A 16498-nucleotide genomic window follows, 5' to 3' on the forward strand; every position below is an offset into this window, starting at 1 on the left:
GTCGGATAACATTGTCTGCCTTGTTCACTGATCTGCTATCAGCAGAAATATACTCTCCAAAGATGTGGGGATCGGCCGTCAGAAGAACGATCCACTTTAAAAAATGACTGCCAAAGGTGGAACGGTTTCGGTACCAGAATAACAGATTCAAACGGGCGTAAAATGCAAAATAGTCATAATAATTATAAGGACACCTGGCGTCCTGCCTTATCAGCAATACTTGTCCATAGGTGAGGCTTCATACTGTGTATTGTGACATATCACAGTACACTGTCAGTACATTGTCGTAAGCTCTTTGGTGTTATACACTGGTATCCAGTATGCATCGACACTTTAGAGATCCAGACAATGGATCAATGACACTGATTTAATACACCTGGAAACTTGTATGGCAACACGATGAAGTCAGCATATTGCTAATGTTTCATAATCTGTGACCATGTATTTTGGTAATGGACAGACGTCTGCGTAAAATCTTAACAAGACAACATCGGAGCAAGTTATAATATTCCTGCAGCAAGGGCAATAAGATCACATGTGTCCATACAAAATGTTACAAACTATATGGATATGTGGACAGAGTGAAGACAAACATTGCTACCCCTGAAGGTAACTACAGATGCGTGAGTTGGGTTTAACGCCGCTTTGCAGTTTGTCAGTTATCTCACGATGTTGGAGGAAAGCCCGACCTGATGCCAGACGTTTACCACATTGGGGAAAACCCACGAGCCCGAGTATGGTGCTGATAACCCTAGAAACATAATTGGGGCCAACCGGCATTCTCACCAACCATCTTCGGTTTCTGGCATGACCAAGGGACACAGCTCTGCACAGCGAATTGTAGCACCTCAGACCTCTGGACCACCCGTGCCCCCTTAACTGTAAGCCATGACTGTAATTACAACTGTTGCAGATGTCAGAATTGTATGCCTGAATAACAACCTGATGTCGCCCTCCTCAGAATCAGAGGCATAATTTGGCCTGTTCCAGTGTTGGTGCAAAGTGTTCTTATTTTCAATAAGGCTCTGCATGGTTGGCACGGTCGGGCCTCCTGGTTGGCCAGGGATGCGTGGATTGTGTATTTTAGAAATATAGCTATAGAACGGACTCCGTCCGTCCGTCAAGTTTCGTTCTCGGAGCATAACTCAGAAAATGTCAAATATTTTTTCATGAAACTTTGCATGTCTGTCAGGTACATGCTGAACGTGCCTTTTGCTATTTAGAAATTTTAAAAATATTTTTTTTTTACGTTTCCATGGCAACAAGATGGACTTAGGTTCTGTTTGGGTAGGGTTCGTTTCCGGAGCATAACTCATAAACCGTTCAATACTTATTCATGAAACTTTGCAGGTCTGTCAGGTACATGGTCAACTGGTGCCTTTTACTATTTAAACATTTTGGAAATATATATTTTTTTATTTTTCCATGCTAACAAGTTGAACTTTTAGAAATTTATGAATTCTTCTTTTAAATGCCAAAAAATTCAACTTGATACCCATTTAACCTCTTTAAGGAATCTAATAAGTCATAATTAAGGGTTTTTTTGTGCCTACGTTTTGTGTTTGTCATCATCATCTCCCATTGTAGGGAAACTGTGCATGCCTTCTACCAAGTTGTCAGTATGTTCCTCATTAATGGTTGAGGGTAACTTTCCTTTAATGACTTCATTATCAAATCCATCATCCCTACTTCTGCATTGATTATGACAGAGATGAGAGTGCGATAAGATGGTATTCTTCTCTATGAAACCTTTTACAGTTTTCAGCACATGTTGATATGAAGACTTTTGTGCTGTAGGTGCAGTTACAGCACGTCTCCTTCTGTCACAAAAAGTCCCAGTACCTGTTGAAAGAAAACAATACCCAGGCATGCTAGCTTTTGGTTTAACAACTCACAAATCACTGGACAGTACCTACCAAAATATTGTTGCTCATTTAACACTGCCCCCTCGAACACCAATGGCACAAGGGTTAACATACACAATGTTAAGCCGCACACCATCAAGAAAGGGACTCAAACTTATTAACTTTTCTCAAAAGAATGCACTAAAGAAACTATGCGCTTGAGAAACAATGACATTCTCTCAGGACAAAGGACAAGACGTCTGTTGGGCATTTAAATATAAGATCACTTCCAAGACACTTTACAGATCTTATGTCTGATATATCTGTGCACCATCTTGAAGTGTTGTGCCTCACTGAAAAAAGAACGGATGAGACTACCAATGGTAATGACTTTCCTAAGCCAATTCACAATGTTCTGTTGAAGCATTCCCAACATGGACTAGCTATCGTAATCAAAGATGCCCTTCAGTACAGAGAGGCAACAGAACTACAGATACCTCCTGCTGTAGAGGCTCTCGGATGCTACATTGAGGCCAGTATTACTCTCTTGGTTGTTGTCATCTATAGGGCACCATCGTCATCTAGGAGAACTTTCCTCATTCACTTGCAAACACTGCTGGAGCAGCTGCCTCTCAATCAGTATATGATTGTTATCACTTGGGACTTCAATATGGACCAGTCTGTCAGTGACAACAATGCACTATCCAACCTCATGGAGCAGTTTACATTTGCATTGATCAGCAAACCAACCCACAACCTTTGGGGTACACTAGACTTGATCTTCTGTAATGAGCCCCTCTCAACAGGAATCTTTCCAGTCCCATACACTGACCATCATCATGTGTGGGATGTGACGGAATAGGTGTAGTATATTGAACTGACTATCATTATTTCTTTGTATGTTAATCAATGTGGTGATGAACTGAACTTTTTTAATCTTAATATTTTGCATTTAATCTACTATGTCCAAAGCAACGTCTTGGGTTTGAACTGACAATAGTCACATATCACAAACTAATACCATTTATGTTTCTTAACAAATATTCAATGTAGATATTATTACGAGTCAAAATGGGACTTGTAATATTTTTTCTTTCTCCCACCCTAATGAATTCAGTAGTAAATGTAGTTACTGGCTTTGTCAGTTTGTACTTCCATCATGTTTTTATTGAGAAGGGTTCATTTTTTTCTAGAACGTCATTGAAATTGTGTCTTGCTGCATTTTATTTTGCTTCTTCAGGATATTTTGCATTTACATCAAGTAGAAGCTCCCCTGCTGCCTTTAACCGCTTACAAAATTTTGAATCTTTTCAAATGTATGTGTTTGTGTGATCACATTTCACTATTCTTGACATAATATACACTTCATTTGCTGGGCAGGAGACTTGGCCACGTTAGTGGCAAACTCTTCTGTTTTTTACAGTTTACATGACAACAAGTTCCACCTCAGTTAAAATTGGTTATGGTTTGTTTAGATTTAATTATGACATAAGTGCGGCGTTAAACAACAAACAAAAGAAAACCATCTGACTCACATCCCCATACCACGAGAGACCAAAATCACCAAACCATCAGAGACCAATATCCCCATACCATCAGAGACCAATATCCCCATACCATCAGAGACCAATATCCCCATACCATCAGAGACCAATATCCCCAAACCATCAGAGACCAATATCCCCATACCATCAGAGACCAATATCCCCATACCATCAGAGACCAATATCCCCATACCATCAGAGACCAAAATCACCAAACCATCAGAGACCAAAATCACCAAACCATCAGAGACCAATATCCCCATACCACGAGAGACCAAAATCACCAAACTATCAGAGACCAATATCCCCATACCATCAGAGACCAATATCCCCATACCATCAGAGACCAATATCCCCATACCATCAGAGACCAATATCCCCATACCATCAGAGACCAATATCCCCATACCATCAGAGACCAATAACCCCATACCATCAGAGACCAATATCCCCATACCATCAGAGACCAATATCCCCATACCATCAGAGACCAATAACCCCATACCATCAGAGACCAATATCCCCATACCATCAGAGACCAATATCCCCATACCATCAGAGATGCACATCCTGATATCATAAGAGACTAATATCCCCATAGCCTTTGGCAGTTATCAAACAATCTGGCTCAAAGAAACTTCGGTAGTTATTAAACAATCTGGCTCAAAGAAACTTCGGTAGTTATCAAAACAATCTGGCTCAAAGACACTTCGGTAGTTATCAAAACAATCTGCCGTAAAGACACTTTAATTGTTATCAAAACAATCTGCTTCAAAGACACCTCGGTAGTTATCAAACAAACTGGCTCAAAGACACCTCGGTAGTTATCAAACAATCTGCCTCAAAGACACTTCGGCAGTTATCAAAACAATCTGGCTCAAAGACGCTTCAGTTGTTATCAAACAATTTGCCTCAAAGACACATCGGTAGTTATCAAACAATCTGCCTCAAAGACACATCGGTAGTTATCAAAACAAACTGGCTCAAAGACAATTCAGTTGTTATCAAAACAATCTGCCTCAAAGACAAATCGGTAGTTATCAAACAAACTGGCTCATAGACGCTACGGCAGTTATCAAAACAATCTGGCTCAAAGACACTTCGGCAGTTATCAAACAGTCTTGCTCAAAGACACCTCAGTAGTTATCAAACAATCTGGCTCAAAGACACTTCAGTAGTTAACAAACAATCTGGCTCAAGGACGCTTCAGTAGTTATCAAACAATCTGGCTCAAAGACACCTCAGTAGTTATCAAACAATCTGTCTCAAAGACACTTCAGTAGTTATCAAACAATATGTCTCAAATACACCTCAGTAGTTATCATACAATATGTCTCAAAGACACTTCGGTTGTTATCAAACACTCTGGCTCAAAGACACCTCAGTAGTTATCAAACAGTCTGTCTCAAAGACACTTCAGTAGTTATCAAACAATATGTCTCAAAGACACCTCAGTAGTTATCAAACAATATGTCTCAAAGACACTTCAGTAGTTATCAAACAATATGTCTCAAAGACACTTCCGCAGTTATCATACAATCTGGCTCAAAGACACCTCAGTAGTTATCAAACAATCTCGCTCAAAGACACTTCGGTTGATACCAACCAATCCCCCTTATAGCTTTTGAGAGTTGTTCTTAGTTATTATGGGTCACTGAAAGGTCGATTTTGCAATGACCGGTTCTCAGTACTTGCACATTTCACATGGTTTTCGTCGTGCATGTGCAGCATTGCTTTGGCCCGTCGCATGTCCAATGTTGATTGACAGGTATTGTGTTTCAGATCAAAATTATCGTTTTAGTTTGAATGACATCTATTGTTATTAATATGAGCTTGAGGAGATAAGCCGTTGTGCGTTGCGATACTTGTTTCCAGGCACAGGTGGCAGTACTTTCAAGTTCCCAGGTGTTCCAACTTCAATGTTAACTCACAATGACGGTAATTACAACTGTTGCAAAACACAACTCACAAAACAGGTTACCTCTTGCATTTAGATACTCGCATTGCATCTCGCTATAAATACGTATACGTTTCCGGGAATGTTGGAGCGCATTACTGATGTGGAAAGAAATGACACAAAAGGTTTTGTTCTTCGTTATAACGGTATTGTTAATCATTGTTTGGCTTACTTATGAGATCATTCAAACTCGTTCAAACTCCTTTGGTTTTCTGAAACAAAACTTACCAGCTCTGAAGAGGATTTATCCCAACGAGAAAGATGACGCGTTTAACAGTGGCGTCCTATCATCTGCACACTTTTTACGCAAAGACTTGATCCATAGTTTCAACGTGAGTACAAACGGAAGTGACGTCATTGTCTTTGTTCGAATCCAGAAAACCGGAAGTACGACGTTTGCGTTACATATGGCGTATGACCTCGATATCCCACCGTGGTGTCAGTGTGAAGCTAAAAATAAGTGTGGGTGTTATAAAGAGTGGAAATCAAATATTTTGTTCAAACGAAAGTGGCATACGCACCCCTGCAAGGCCCATGCCGATTGGACCCACCTGCATGCATGTGTGGAAGTGGCTATGAACAAACGGCATGGTCGGAAAATCAAACAAAGGTAAGATGTGAATCCTACTGCACAAATAAATCATAACTAGACTTTAAATTTGACTCTTCCTGTGATGAATTGCGTCGACATTGGTACAAATGCATGAAGCCCTTCTCTGGTGTCCCTGCAATTGCTGGGATCCCTCATAGCGGCGTAAAACCACTCTCACTCACATTGTTTTAATCATTTTCTGATTTGTTGTCTCATTTTTCAAACCTAACTTCATAATTGTACCAAAACGCACGACCAATGCTCCGAAATCACGAATGGCCTTGCTGGTTGTCAGGACTTCGGGGTTAAAGATAGATTCGGAAATCAACGTTGAACTGAAAACGAATTCAGCATAAAGTTTTTGTTAAAACTGGTTCGGTCGGTTATGAAAATCTGGGCCCGATCATTCTTCAGAACTCAATACATGACACAGACGAAGTCTCTCACTTTCTGAAATTTGACACTTTCATATGGCAGTTTCACATAAAAGACATTATTGCTGCCGAAAAATTCATGTTCAGTTTTTTATTGAAATAATGCACATCCTCTCCTTCTTGAAAGCAACAAAACAGCAGCAAATACAACAATAACAATAATAATAATAATTATAATTAGGAGAGGCTATCTGAATTGAGTTTCTGTGCAGTGTGTTGAGAAGATAAGCAACCCTGCAGAGTCTTTCGCATGGATGAAGTCGTTTGGCCTGAAAAGTGAAAAAGAATGCTAATTTAATGACACTGTCCAACACATTGTCAGTGGATGCCCAGTTTGGGCACAAACACAGTATCCTAAGCGATATGATGGAGTGGCTCGATCATTTTATTACCGTCTTCGCTATGCTTGTGGTTTTGACACAAAGGTCCATCCATAGTACGACCCGGAATATGTAGAGCGCATCATGGAAAATGATACATACAAAATTCTATGGAACAGGCCCGTTTACAGCCTTAAACGTATCCAGGCCAACAAACTTGGTGTTGTCCTTTTTAATAAATCCAATAAATTAATTTATACCTTTTGTCAAAAATGTGATTGACAAGATTCAGAAAAAAACATAAAAAATATGCGGACCTTGCTTTCGAAATGTCACGCTTGCATCCCAAGTACCAAGTTGTCCGACTCCCCATTGTTCTCAGTGCTTTAGGTTTGGTACGTCCCAATCTGTTGACTGACAATGGGAGAGTACCCGGGTTTGCTTCCAGTAAAACAGCCCTTCTGACAATCTGGGTAATGCAGAAGGATGCAGTGTTGTGGACTCTTCACATTCTCCGAAAAGTCCTGGGTGGGTTTGACTAAGCAGCGCTTCCTGAGAGAAGTCCTATTTGCCGTCTTGGCTGCGTGTAGAGGGGGACAGGGGCCCTAAGCTGATAATGAGCCTAATCAGTCTGACTGTGCCAGGATCACCCAAACCCTCTTTGCTGCATTTTTTTTATTATCATTATTCTAGTATTTCCGATAGTATTTTAGGTCAAATCTTTGAAAGGCATTTTAGTTTATTCCAAGGCTATGGTTCTCACTGAATGAGCGTCGTCCAAACTGTTTCCACTTCGTGATAAGCACGGACACAGACTGTTCCGTTTCTGGGACACTGAAATACACTGTATGATGGACGAAACTCCGACATGCATGATGGAGCCAGGCTGTGTTTGTATTATCTTGAACTGGATTCTTGCTTCGGATGGTAGCTAGTGTAGAGATTCGACGACTGGTGACAAATGTAAAACATTTGATGTTCCTGTGACGACAGGGGCTGCAGTATTTTGAATATCGTATAGCTTCTTCAGAAGGTTTTGATTGAGATAATGCACAAGCTGCAGTATTCCATTCTGGTTGAAATTTAGATTTTAGTTCATCTTTTATTCATTTATTAGGCCCAACAACACATATGCATTCACAAACTCCCCCCTGGCATCGATATATGGCCAATAGTATGCTTTGAAAACAATTAACCTTTATGGACAATTAACACACGGGTTCAGCTCAATTTCATGATAATTTACTATCTTCTATGTTTCAGGCACCTGTACGTTACCATGGTGAGGGACCCACTGCCGCGTTACATCAGTGAATGGAAACACGTTTCAAGGGGTGCCACTTGGTCTGCAGCCCCCCTTCTATGCAACGGTCGTTCCCCGACCAAGGAGGAGCTACCCCCGTGTTTTGATGTTGATTGGAAGAACGTAACCCTGCATGAGTTCATGGAATGTCAATCAAATCTAGCTGTGAACAGACAGACCCGGATGCTGGCCAACCTGAGCATTGTTGACTGCTACAACACTTCCGCTTCCGGTTGGACTTACGACGAGAGACAGTACCTCATGCTGGCAAGCGCAAAAGAAAATCTGAAGAATATGGCTTTCTTTTGTTTAACCGAATATCAGGAACTGTCACAAATTCTTTTCGAGAATACCTTTAACTTAACATTTACTACCAAATTTGAAAATAGCCCTTTGCAGAATACATCATCCGCATACGATATAACTGACAGCGACCACAACAGAATCATTCACATCAACAGATTTGATGTATTGCTTTATCAATATGCCAAAGATTTATTTTTTCGAAGATTGAAATTCCTTTCCTCGGCAACTAAACAGTCACATCTGAGGCGTCTTATTAGGAAACTTAATATCTAACCATGTTCTTGCTTTCAGTTAGAGAACAATTTATGAGGTACCAACGGCACTGGCAACTTTCTCATGATGAATATATACTGAACAACACTTGTTCCTGTGACCCTGAATACGATTTAACGCAAAGTTATGTTTTTCACCAAATATGAAACAATTTCGGTTTGCAACAGATAAAAGACTCATGTAAGTGTTCAAATGGTTTAATTTGCCATACTGACTTCAGAAAATGCGTGACTTCATAAAAAACATGAACATGCCAAAATGTCAAGATACAAATCAATATTTTGTGTGTCCACCTCTGGTTGCGATGCAAGCAACACATCTTCGTCTCATGGAATGGACCAGGCGTCGCATAAAGTCCTGTGGGATATCTGTCCATATCTGCTGGAGCATGTTTCGAAGTTCCTGGAGTGTCTGTGGAACACGTGGTTGACGTCGAAGGCGCCGATCCATATCATCTCACATGTGCTCGATTGGTGATAGATCAGGGGAGCGAGCCGGCCAGGGGATGACATTCACGTAGTTTTGTTAAAGAGAATCCTGAACAAGTCGATCAATATGAGACCGGGCGTTGTCATGTTGAAAGGTAATGCCTGGTCCATGACGACGCAAAAACGGAAGAACAATAGGGCCGATGATCTCGTCGCGGTAGCGCTGTCCATGTCCAAATTTCCCTCTACCACTATCAAACAGGTTCTCTGTCTTGCTGTAACATTGTTGTTTTTCTGAGTGGTTGTTGTCAGCACGATGCTAAACAATGTATATGGAATCCCGTTAACGCACATGTTTTATACCCATTCTTGGGTAGTGAAATGCATGGGGCTTGCATAAAAGTCATTTTTTGCATGGAATGCATTCTTTTCTGTGACAGTGGCGTTTTTATGATTTGGTTCCATACATGTACTACAATATTGAAAACCAAACTTTACTTCTTGTTGGTGTCACAGGAACTTTTGTTGTTGAGTATATGTTTATACGTTATATGTTATATGTTATAACTGCCATGGTTATATCAAATCAATCGGATCCATGTTCCAGAAAAGGGAAACATGTGATAGTAAAAGTATCTGAAGACAGGGTCTGCAGTACTTCCCATCAATTAACTTGAATTGATAAAATATACAACACGAATTTAAATCCATATATGATCTTTTATTCAAAAGACTTGTCATGAATCCAAGAATTATTACTGTTAACAACTAAACATGTAAATTAAGTACAACAAATATCTCATAAGGAAGAGAATTTATGGATGTCAATTTCTTAATAATGAGGAACACCACCATCCTTAAAATCTCTTCCGTATGTGTATTACTTCTAAATGCGATCCGAAGACTTAAATATGTCATAAGCTTTAATCAACAAAATTACCTGTTGACATCATGACTGTTACTTTGCAAGAAGAAATAATTCTTTTATTGCTCCAGAAACCACATGCCTATAGGACATAACACTAAATAATATATATTTCATTTTACAAATCACATGCGAATTGATAAGTATTACTTATGCATGAAACAACATACATTTAAATGCAAATATCAGGTAGCTGGACACCTGGAGTTCATTAGATATTTAAACATATATACCACGTATGCTTCACAAATACTGGTGTGAACATGACTTTTATTTAAATAATAACAATACACACAAACAGGGATCAGACCAGTTCCTTTTCTAGGATACTGACTGATTGTCATCCATAATGTCCTAAAGTTGTTCTTAAATTTGGTAAAGTCATATTAAAAGATAAAAACCCCACTTGAAAATGTCCTGAAGCCAGCAAAATCACTGTGAAGTAAATATGAAGCTCATTCTCAACATAATCATAACCAAAACTTGAACAATATGTAAATTACCAATATACTTGATAAACACTAGCTCTTGCTCAATTATCAAATATTGACAATCTCCTCAAATCATGGTAAAGAATTACACTTTGGGTTAAATACATTTCAATATTCATCACAGTTATATAGGAAATGTATTAAGAATTATATAATTTATTCTGTATCAGAATTCATCAGGCATTCTGGATAATGCTTGATCAGGGTGTGACAAAGAGATACTGGTATTGTTTTTACAAATTCTTTGTATCTTGAAATAAATATCATGAATATGATACTGGTATTCACTTTCAACACTATCTTTTTTTTAAATATATTATTTAAAAAGAAATAATATTATGTCCTATAGAAAGAGCCAACAAGCTTAGTTTTATAGCAGGTGGATGTTACAATCGTTTTTAACAGTTATATTGTTTCACTAAAATGTTTACAAGGAAGCTTCCACTACCAAGCAACAATTCTAAAGCAATAATTTTCTGATATTACCTAAGACGGGGTTTTTTCTTTCAATCTGTCAAAATATTTCAATAATTCACTTCCTTCTCACGAATATTTCCTCTTCTTTCTAACCTTGAAGGGATGATACCATTTCACAAGAAATATTATTTCTTTCGTTTGAGGTACGAATAAGGAAGAAATTACTTTCTCCTATCGTAGGAAAATACAACATGGTGTTGTGTAATAGTAGAGGGCGCTTATAAGGGGCTATATAAGGTCAAGCATGTATAGAGTGAACACGCACCGTGTGCGAAATACGCATCAGTCGGAAAGCGCACGTTAAATCTCCAAAGTAAGTAAGTAAGTAAGTAGAGTGGTCATTCTCGCTTGCAGTGCGCCACTGAAAACTTTACTTTTGTTATGGAAGCCCAAGCACCTATTAGACGTCATTTTCTAAAGAATAGATAGCTAAAAGTATAGATGAACGTTTAGATCTTAGAGTTGCTGGTTTAAGAGATGAATTCTCAAAGACAAACAAGGAGTTACAGAAACTGAAAGCAGAGAAAGATTACGTACGGTCACGCGAGGGTAATCGCATTCAATATTCTTTTAATGAAGAGACTTTAGAGACATTTAAACAAACTGAATTTGGAATTCAGTACGGTAAGAGCGATTACGTATCTGAGTTAGTCAAGAGCGAGATAGCCAGGATCGAGAACAGAAACAAACACATAAAGATTGCAGATTCGTCCGAGGGAGGCTGGGAGACCGTGAGGAACTACGTGTCCCGTGAATTGGCTGATGACTCCGATGATGACCGTCGCATCACGAGGGCCGAGAACAAAGCCATCAAGAAAATCAAGGCCAAGAACGCATGTAATGCACGTGCGCACCCATATAGTTATGGACCACGACCCAGTCCAGCATCAACAGCGTCAACAGCGGTCAGCGACAGCACGCACGGTCAGTCTGCTGCTGCTGGTTCTCAGCTTTTTCGTGCCCGTGGAGGTCAGAGGTCAGAGGTCAACAGGGGCCTGCTTTCACTGCGGTGACTTCTCGCATTGGAGACGACATTGTCCACTCGCCAATGGCCAGACCCAGTTCAAAGCTCAACTCAGACAAACAATCAACGAGGTGAAGGTCATCACAAAGAAGCCGTGACAAAAGTTAAGTGTAGTTTTGAATCTTCTTCACTCATAATGATACATTTAGAATTACAACCGATTATTATGAGAACGAGCAGGGTCACGCTGAGATTTGAGATTGATTAGTGTTGAAACATATGAAATGGTCAAAAGCGAAAGGTACTTTGATAGTTCCGGCATGGTATTCTGCAAATTACTGGCCATTATTGTGTCCTAACGATATCTTCATACCACAAGTGTTGGATTTCTGTTATCTACCTAGAGAAAGAGAGGCTTACGTGCCAGGTAGATGTCAAGGGGTAATATTTGGTATTGAGCATTTGCATTTTAACATGTTGGCGTTGAAAATGCAATTTTGATGTCTATGTTTACACATGTGTTTACTCGTGCTTATGTTTCTGTGTTGGAGATGTTGCCTGGAACTGCCAGGGATTTAGCTGACCAGATTGAATTGAGGTCGTGCTGATTCCACTGGCAGGAAGTACCATTACGGATTTAAAGCGTGGCAAAGGTGGGCTAATTCAAACAGCATATGTGTAGACGTTCCTGTTCAGCCTTTGCATTGTGCTATTTATCTTGTTGCTGTAATGCAGCGTAATGATTCGTTTTCATCAGTTCAGACTGCGTTTTATAGCATACACCATGTGCATAATTTGTTGGGACTGCCAAGTCCGACAGATAATTTTCTTGTTCGAAATGTTCTTGAGGCTGCTAAGAGAAAGCTTTCGAAACCCAAATGTAAAAGAGGGGCCAATTACTGTAGATATTTTAGAGAAATTGATTGATGTGAAGCAAAACAGCGATTGCTTGAAGGATATTCGGATTGTTGCTATGAGTTTAGTTGCTTATGCCGGCTTTTTCAGATCTGCTGAGCTTCTCAATTTGAAGAGATGTGATATTATTTTTTTACGAATCTTATATGACAGTGTTTATTGAGAAATCGAAAACTGATATGTATCGAGATGGTGCCTGGTTATTAATAAGCAGAACAAGAGGGAAGCTATGCCCGGTTTCTTGGTTAGAAAAATATGTTGAAGCGGCTTGTATTGATAATGAGTCACAAGAGTATCTTTTCAGAAAACTTATCAAAGTGTAAGACATCTTACGTCTTAAGAAAACAAAATTCAAGTATGTCATATACTTGTTTGAGGGAAGAGTTTATTGAAGCTTTTGCCCCCTTTGTCAGAGATATATCAAAGTATGGTTTGCATAGTTGGCGTGCAGGCGGTGCAACAGCTGCAGCTAACAATGGTGTCCCGGACAGGATGTTTAAGAGGCATGGCAGATGGAAAAGTGAGAATGCTAAAGATGGATATGTAAAGGATTCAGTAGAACATCGTTTGTCAGTATCAATGTCGTTAGGACTATAGTATTTTATATTATCAGCCCGTTCTTTGAATCTCGAGTTGTGTTGCACTGCATAGCAATCCAGAAAGTGTTGTGTTGTTTGTTGTATTGGAAGGTGATATATAGGAGAAATATTATTTCTTTCGTTTGAGGTACGAATTAGGAAGAAATTACTTTCTCCTATCGTAGGAAAATACAACATGGTGTTGTGTAATAGTAGAGGGCGCTTATAAGGGGCTATATAAGGTCAAGCATGTATAGAGTGGTCATTCTCACTTGCAGTGCGCCACTGAAAACTTTACTTTTATTAATGATTGTTTCTATGTTGCAGTATGTGCGGTTAACGGTGTTAACCATGATGGCCTGTCGCCCACGACGAGGTATGTCACAAAAGATGGAGGCTTGTCGCCCTGAGAATGTCGCAAAACATGGAGGCTTGTCGCCCTGAGAAACTGATGCCTGTCGCATGTAAACAGCAGCTCGTTGCTCATGATAGTTTTTTTATCACTGATTATGGCTTGTTGCCTTTTGTAGGGCTCGTTGCCACGTATTTGAAGCTGGTCGCTTTAATCGAGACTCGTCATCAGTATTTGAATATTGTCAATTTTTTCAATGTCATATGTTAGATATTGTGTATATCATGGATTTCAAATGACTGAGATATACGTAAATGTGATATTAATGTTGAATTAAATGGTGTGGTGTGGTGCACTGCATAGCAATCCAGAAAGTGTTGTGTTATTTGTTGTATTGGAAGGTGATATATAGGAGAATAGGATCAGGTAATTCATTACTGCATGGGTCCTGTCTCTTCATAGAAATGCTGAAAAAGTCCAAGCATGATAGGCTTATGGTGATTTTTGTGATTTTGAAACTGAATGATATCTAAAATCTGTAACAAAATAAATCATATCTAAGAGAGAGGAATACAATTTCCACCATGCAGACTGTATTTCAATATAAATAATAGTAGATTTCGTTCTGCACTAACCGAAATCAGATCACTGTCATATTTGTTTACAGTGTGTCACGGCCGTCTCGCCTGTTACATTTTAGCAACATGACCTGCTAACTGAATACCCGATGTTTCCAAAATACATAATTCAAATTTTGATTTTGTATTTACAAGCATTATCCTTGTTTATAACATGCGTAAAATCATAACTTGCTACGTGTTGTCATTTACCCATATTGAGTATACATATGTGCGAAAGTGCGGAAATTCGTGCAAATTCTCACCTTCGAGCAGACGTGGATCCCGTGGAGGATGGTGGCGACATTTAACTGATGGTGAGGCCTACTGCACATCTTGATCAGCCTCAAACATTTCTCTCCCGACCCTGTGGGTTTGGGTAAAGGTATACATCTAATCCCAGCGATACGTAATGAATACCGCGAGTGAAAATATCACAAACCGTAGCCACGTCGCTTCTCGGGTATCGGTGACCCCGGAAGTAAGTCTGATCAATCCGCAAAGCGCGCATTGGAATCTCCGAAGAATCTCATCCGTCTAACGTTGTGCCGTTACATTCCCCAGAACTTGCACGAAGTCTGTTCTTCCCCTGTAAGAGATGGCCACCTACATTATCACACTTCCACCACCAAATCTGTCCACTTCCTGTGTGAAGTTTCATGCATAACGTTCCCAGCGACGCTTGTTAACACGACGTCTTCCATTCGCACTCCGAAGCCTAAAGCGTGACTTCACGAAACCACACTTGTCTGAATCGCAGTTGTGGCCATACTCTAGCTGTGTGACCTTGACGCCATTGACGTCGCAGCCAAAGATGCATGTCCGTCAAAGTGACACCTCGAACTGGTCGAATTCATGTTAGGTATTCATTTTGTATGGATGTCGGCAACACTCTGTCAGCTATTCTACTACTTTTTCGTGTCTTTTGCCGGAGTATATTTATAATCAAATCATTTCGATTCTTCTGTTGCCTGTATAGTCTTCAGATGATTTATTAGAGGGTACACGTTATGACAACACCAAAAACAGGCCGTCCAGCTGATGTGAGGAATGTAACAGCGCTGGCTCTGACTTTCAGTTACTTTCTGTCATTAATACCAGTCCTGTTTATTTTTAGTATTGAAGGTAAATTGTAATTCAAACAAAACACAAAGGAAGCAGAATACACACCGAAATGCAAAATGTATAAGCAGTTATGTTTACACCATGTCTTTTACAACGAATTAAGAAGCATGATCGATGTCAGTCCGAGAGTTTTTTTCGCTCAGTACTTATATCATTGAGGTCGAAATGACAGAAACATCCAGATACTGACACTAATTGAGACACGGAAGAGTGGACCATTGACCACAGATCGACGGCCGCTGGTGACAAATGTCACTCACGTACCCAGTGTTATCTGAACGGCACTTTTATTTTTATACTGATCCTGTAAACATCGCGGTAGCCTCGACACGGTGACGTGGAACTCTGTAGCTGCACGTGCTCTAACAGAGGGAGGATAGTTCACACGACAACGTACTGCACGAATGAGGGCTTTTACAAGCGAGGTCTCCATAGTTGCATAAGACGATGGGAGAAGTGTGTAACTCTTGGTGGTTCCAATGTGGAGAAAGACTAATACCTATGCCAAGTTTCATTCCACTAGGCCCATCGGAAGTGGGTCAGGGGAAATCTTTAATGAACACCCCTCGTATATCCGACAGCTGCCCTATGTGCATATTCTTTGTTTACTCGTGGCTTCCAATGTCAGTTATTCCCTACCCTGTAGATATATATCCGGCGGCTGTCCTATATGCATAACCTTTGTTTACTCTTCAACACTGGTTTCCTACTCGATAGGCGTCAGACATTGCAGCATGTAATCAAAGATTACAATTCATTGTTTCATAGATTAATCAAGTACCTCTTGGCGACACTGAAACAATTATGTGTTTTTTCAATCCAGAAATGAAGATGTAGCAGATCCATTTTAACACACCATTCTATGGCACTGCCTATATGCAATCACATAACACTTCTAAATGAGTGAAAAAGGGTTTTTATGCTAAATTGTTGAAAAAATCACTCATATATGTAAACTGTGTTAATGGTAGAAGTATAATATGTTATGAAGTCTCATTGCTAGGCACATTCACCAACTTTATTTAGTGGAGACTGTGTATATTGTCTGTGTTC

At 39.7% G+C, this 16498-nt stretch overlaps 1 protein-coding gene across 1 annotated transcript; it reads left to right on the forward strand.

Moving 5' to 3' along the window:
* The first annotated feature begins 5458 nt into the window (after positions 1-5458).
* On the forward strand, positions 5459-8691 carry LOC124141763 (heparan-sulfate 6-O-sulfotransferase 3-B-like). Its single transcript, XM_046509849.2, has 2 exons — positions 5459-5955; positions 7955-8691. Exons 1-2 carry the CDS (start codon positions 5459-5461, stop codon positions 8571-8573), a joined length of 1116 nt encoding a protein of 371 aa, XP_046365805.2. The 3' UTR covers positions 8574-8691.
* The last annotated feature ends 7807 nt before the right edge of the window (positions 8692-16498 follow it).

Source organism: Haliotis rufescens, unplaced genomic scaffold (assembly GCF_023055435.1).
Source record: "Haliotis rufescens isolate VD_foot unplaced genomic scaffold, xgHalRufe1.0.p SCAF_56, whole genome shotgun sequence".
Classification (NCBI taxonomy): Eukaryota; Metazoa; Mollusca; class Gastropoda; order Lepetellida; family Haliotidae; genus Haliotis; species Haliotis rufescens.

Bases quoted from the DNA above. Each gene is read 5' to 3' on its own strand.
- LOC124141763 (XM_046509849.2), top strand. From the start codon at position 5,459: ATGACACAAAAGGTTTTGTTCTTCGTTATAACGGTATTGTTAATCATT. The intron at 5,956-7,954 runs GTAAGATGTGAA...TCTATGTTTCAG, and splicing joins GGTCGGAAAATCAAACAAAG to GCACCTGTACGTTACCATGG.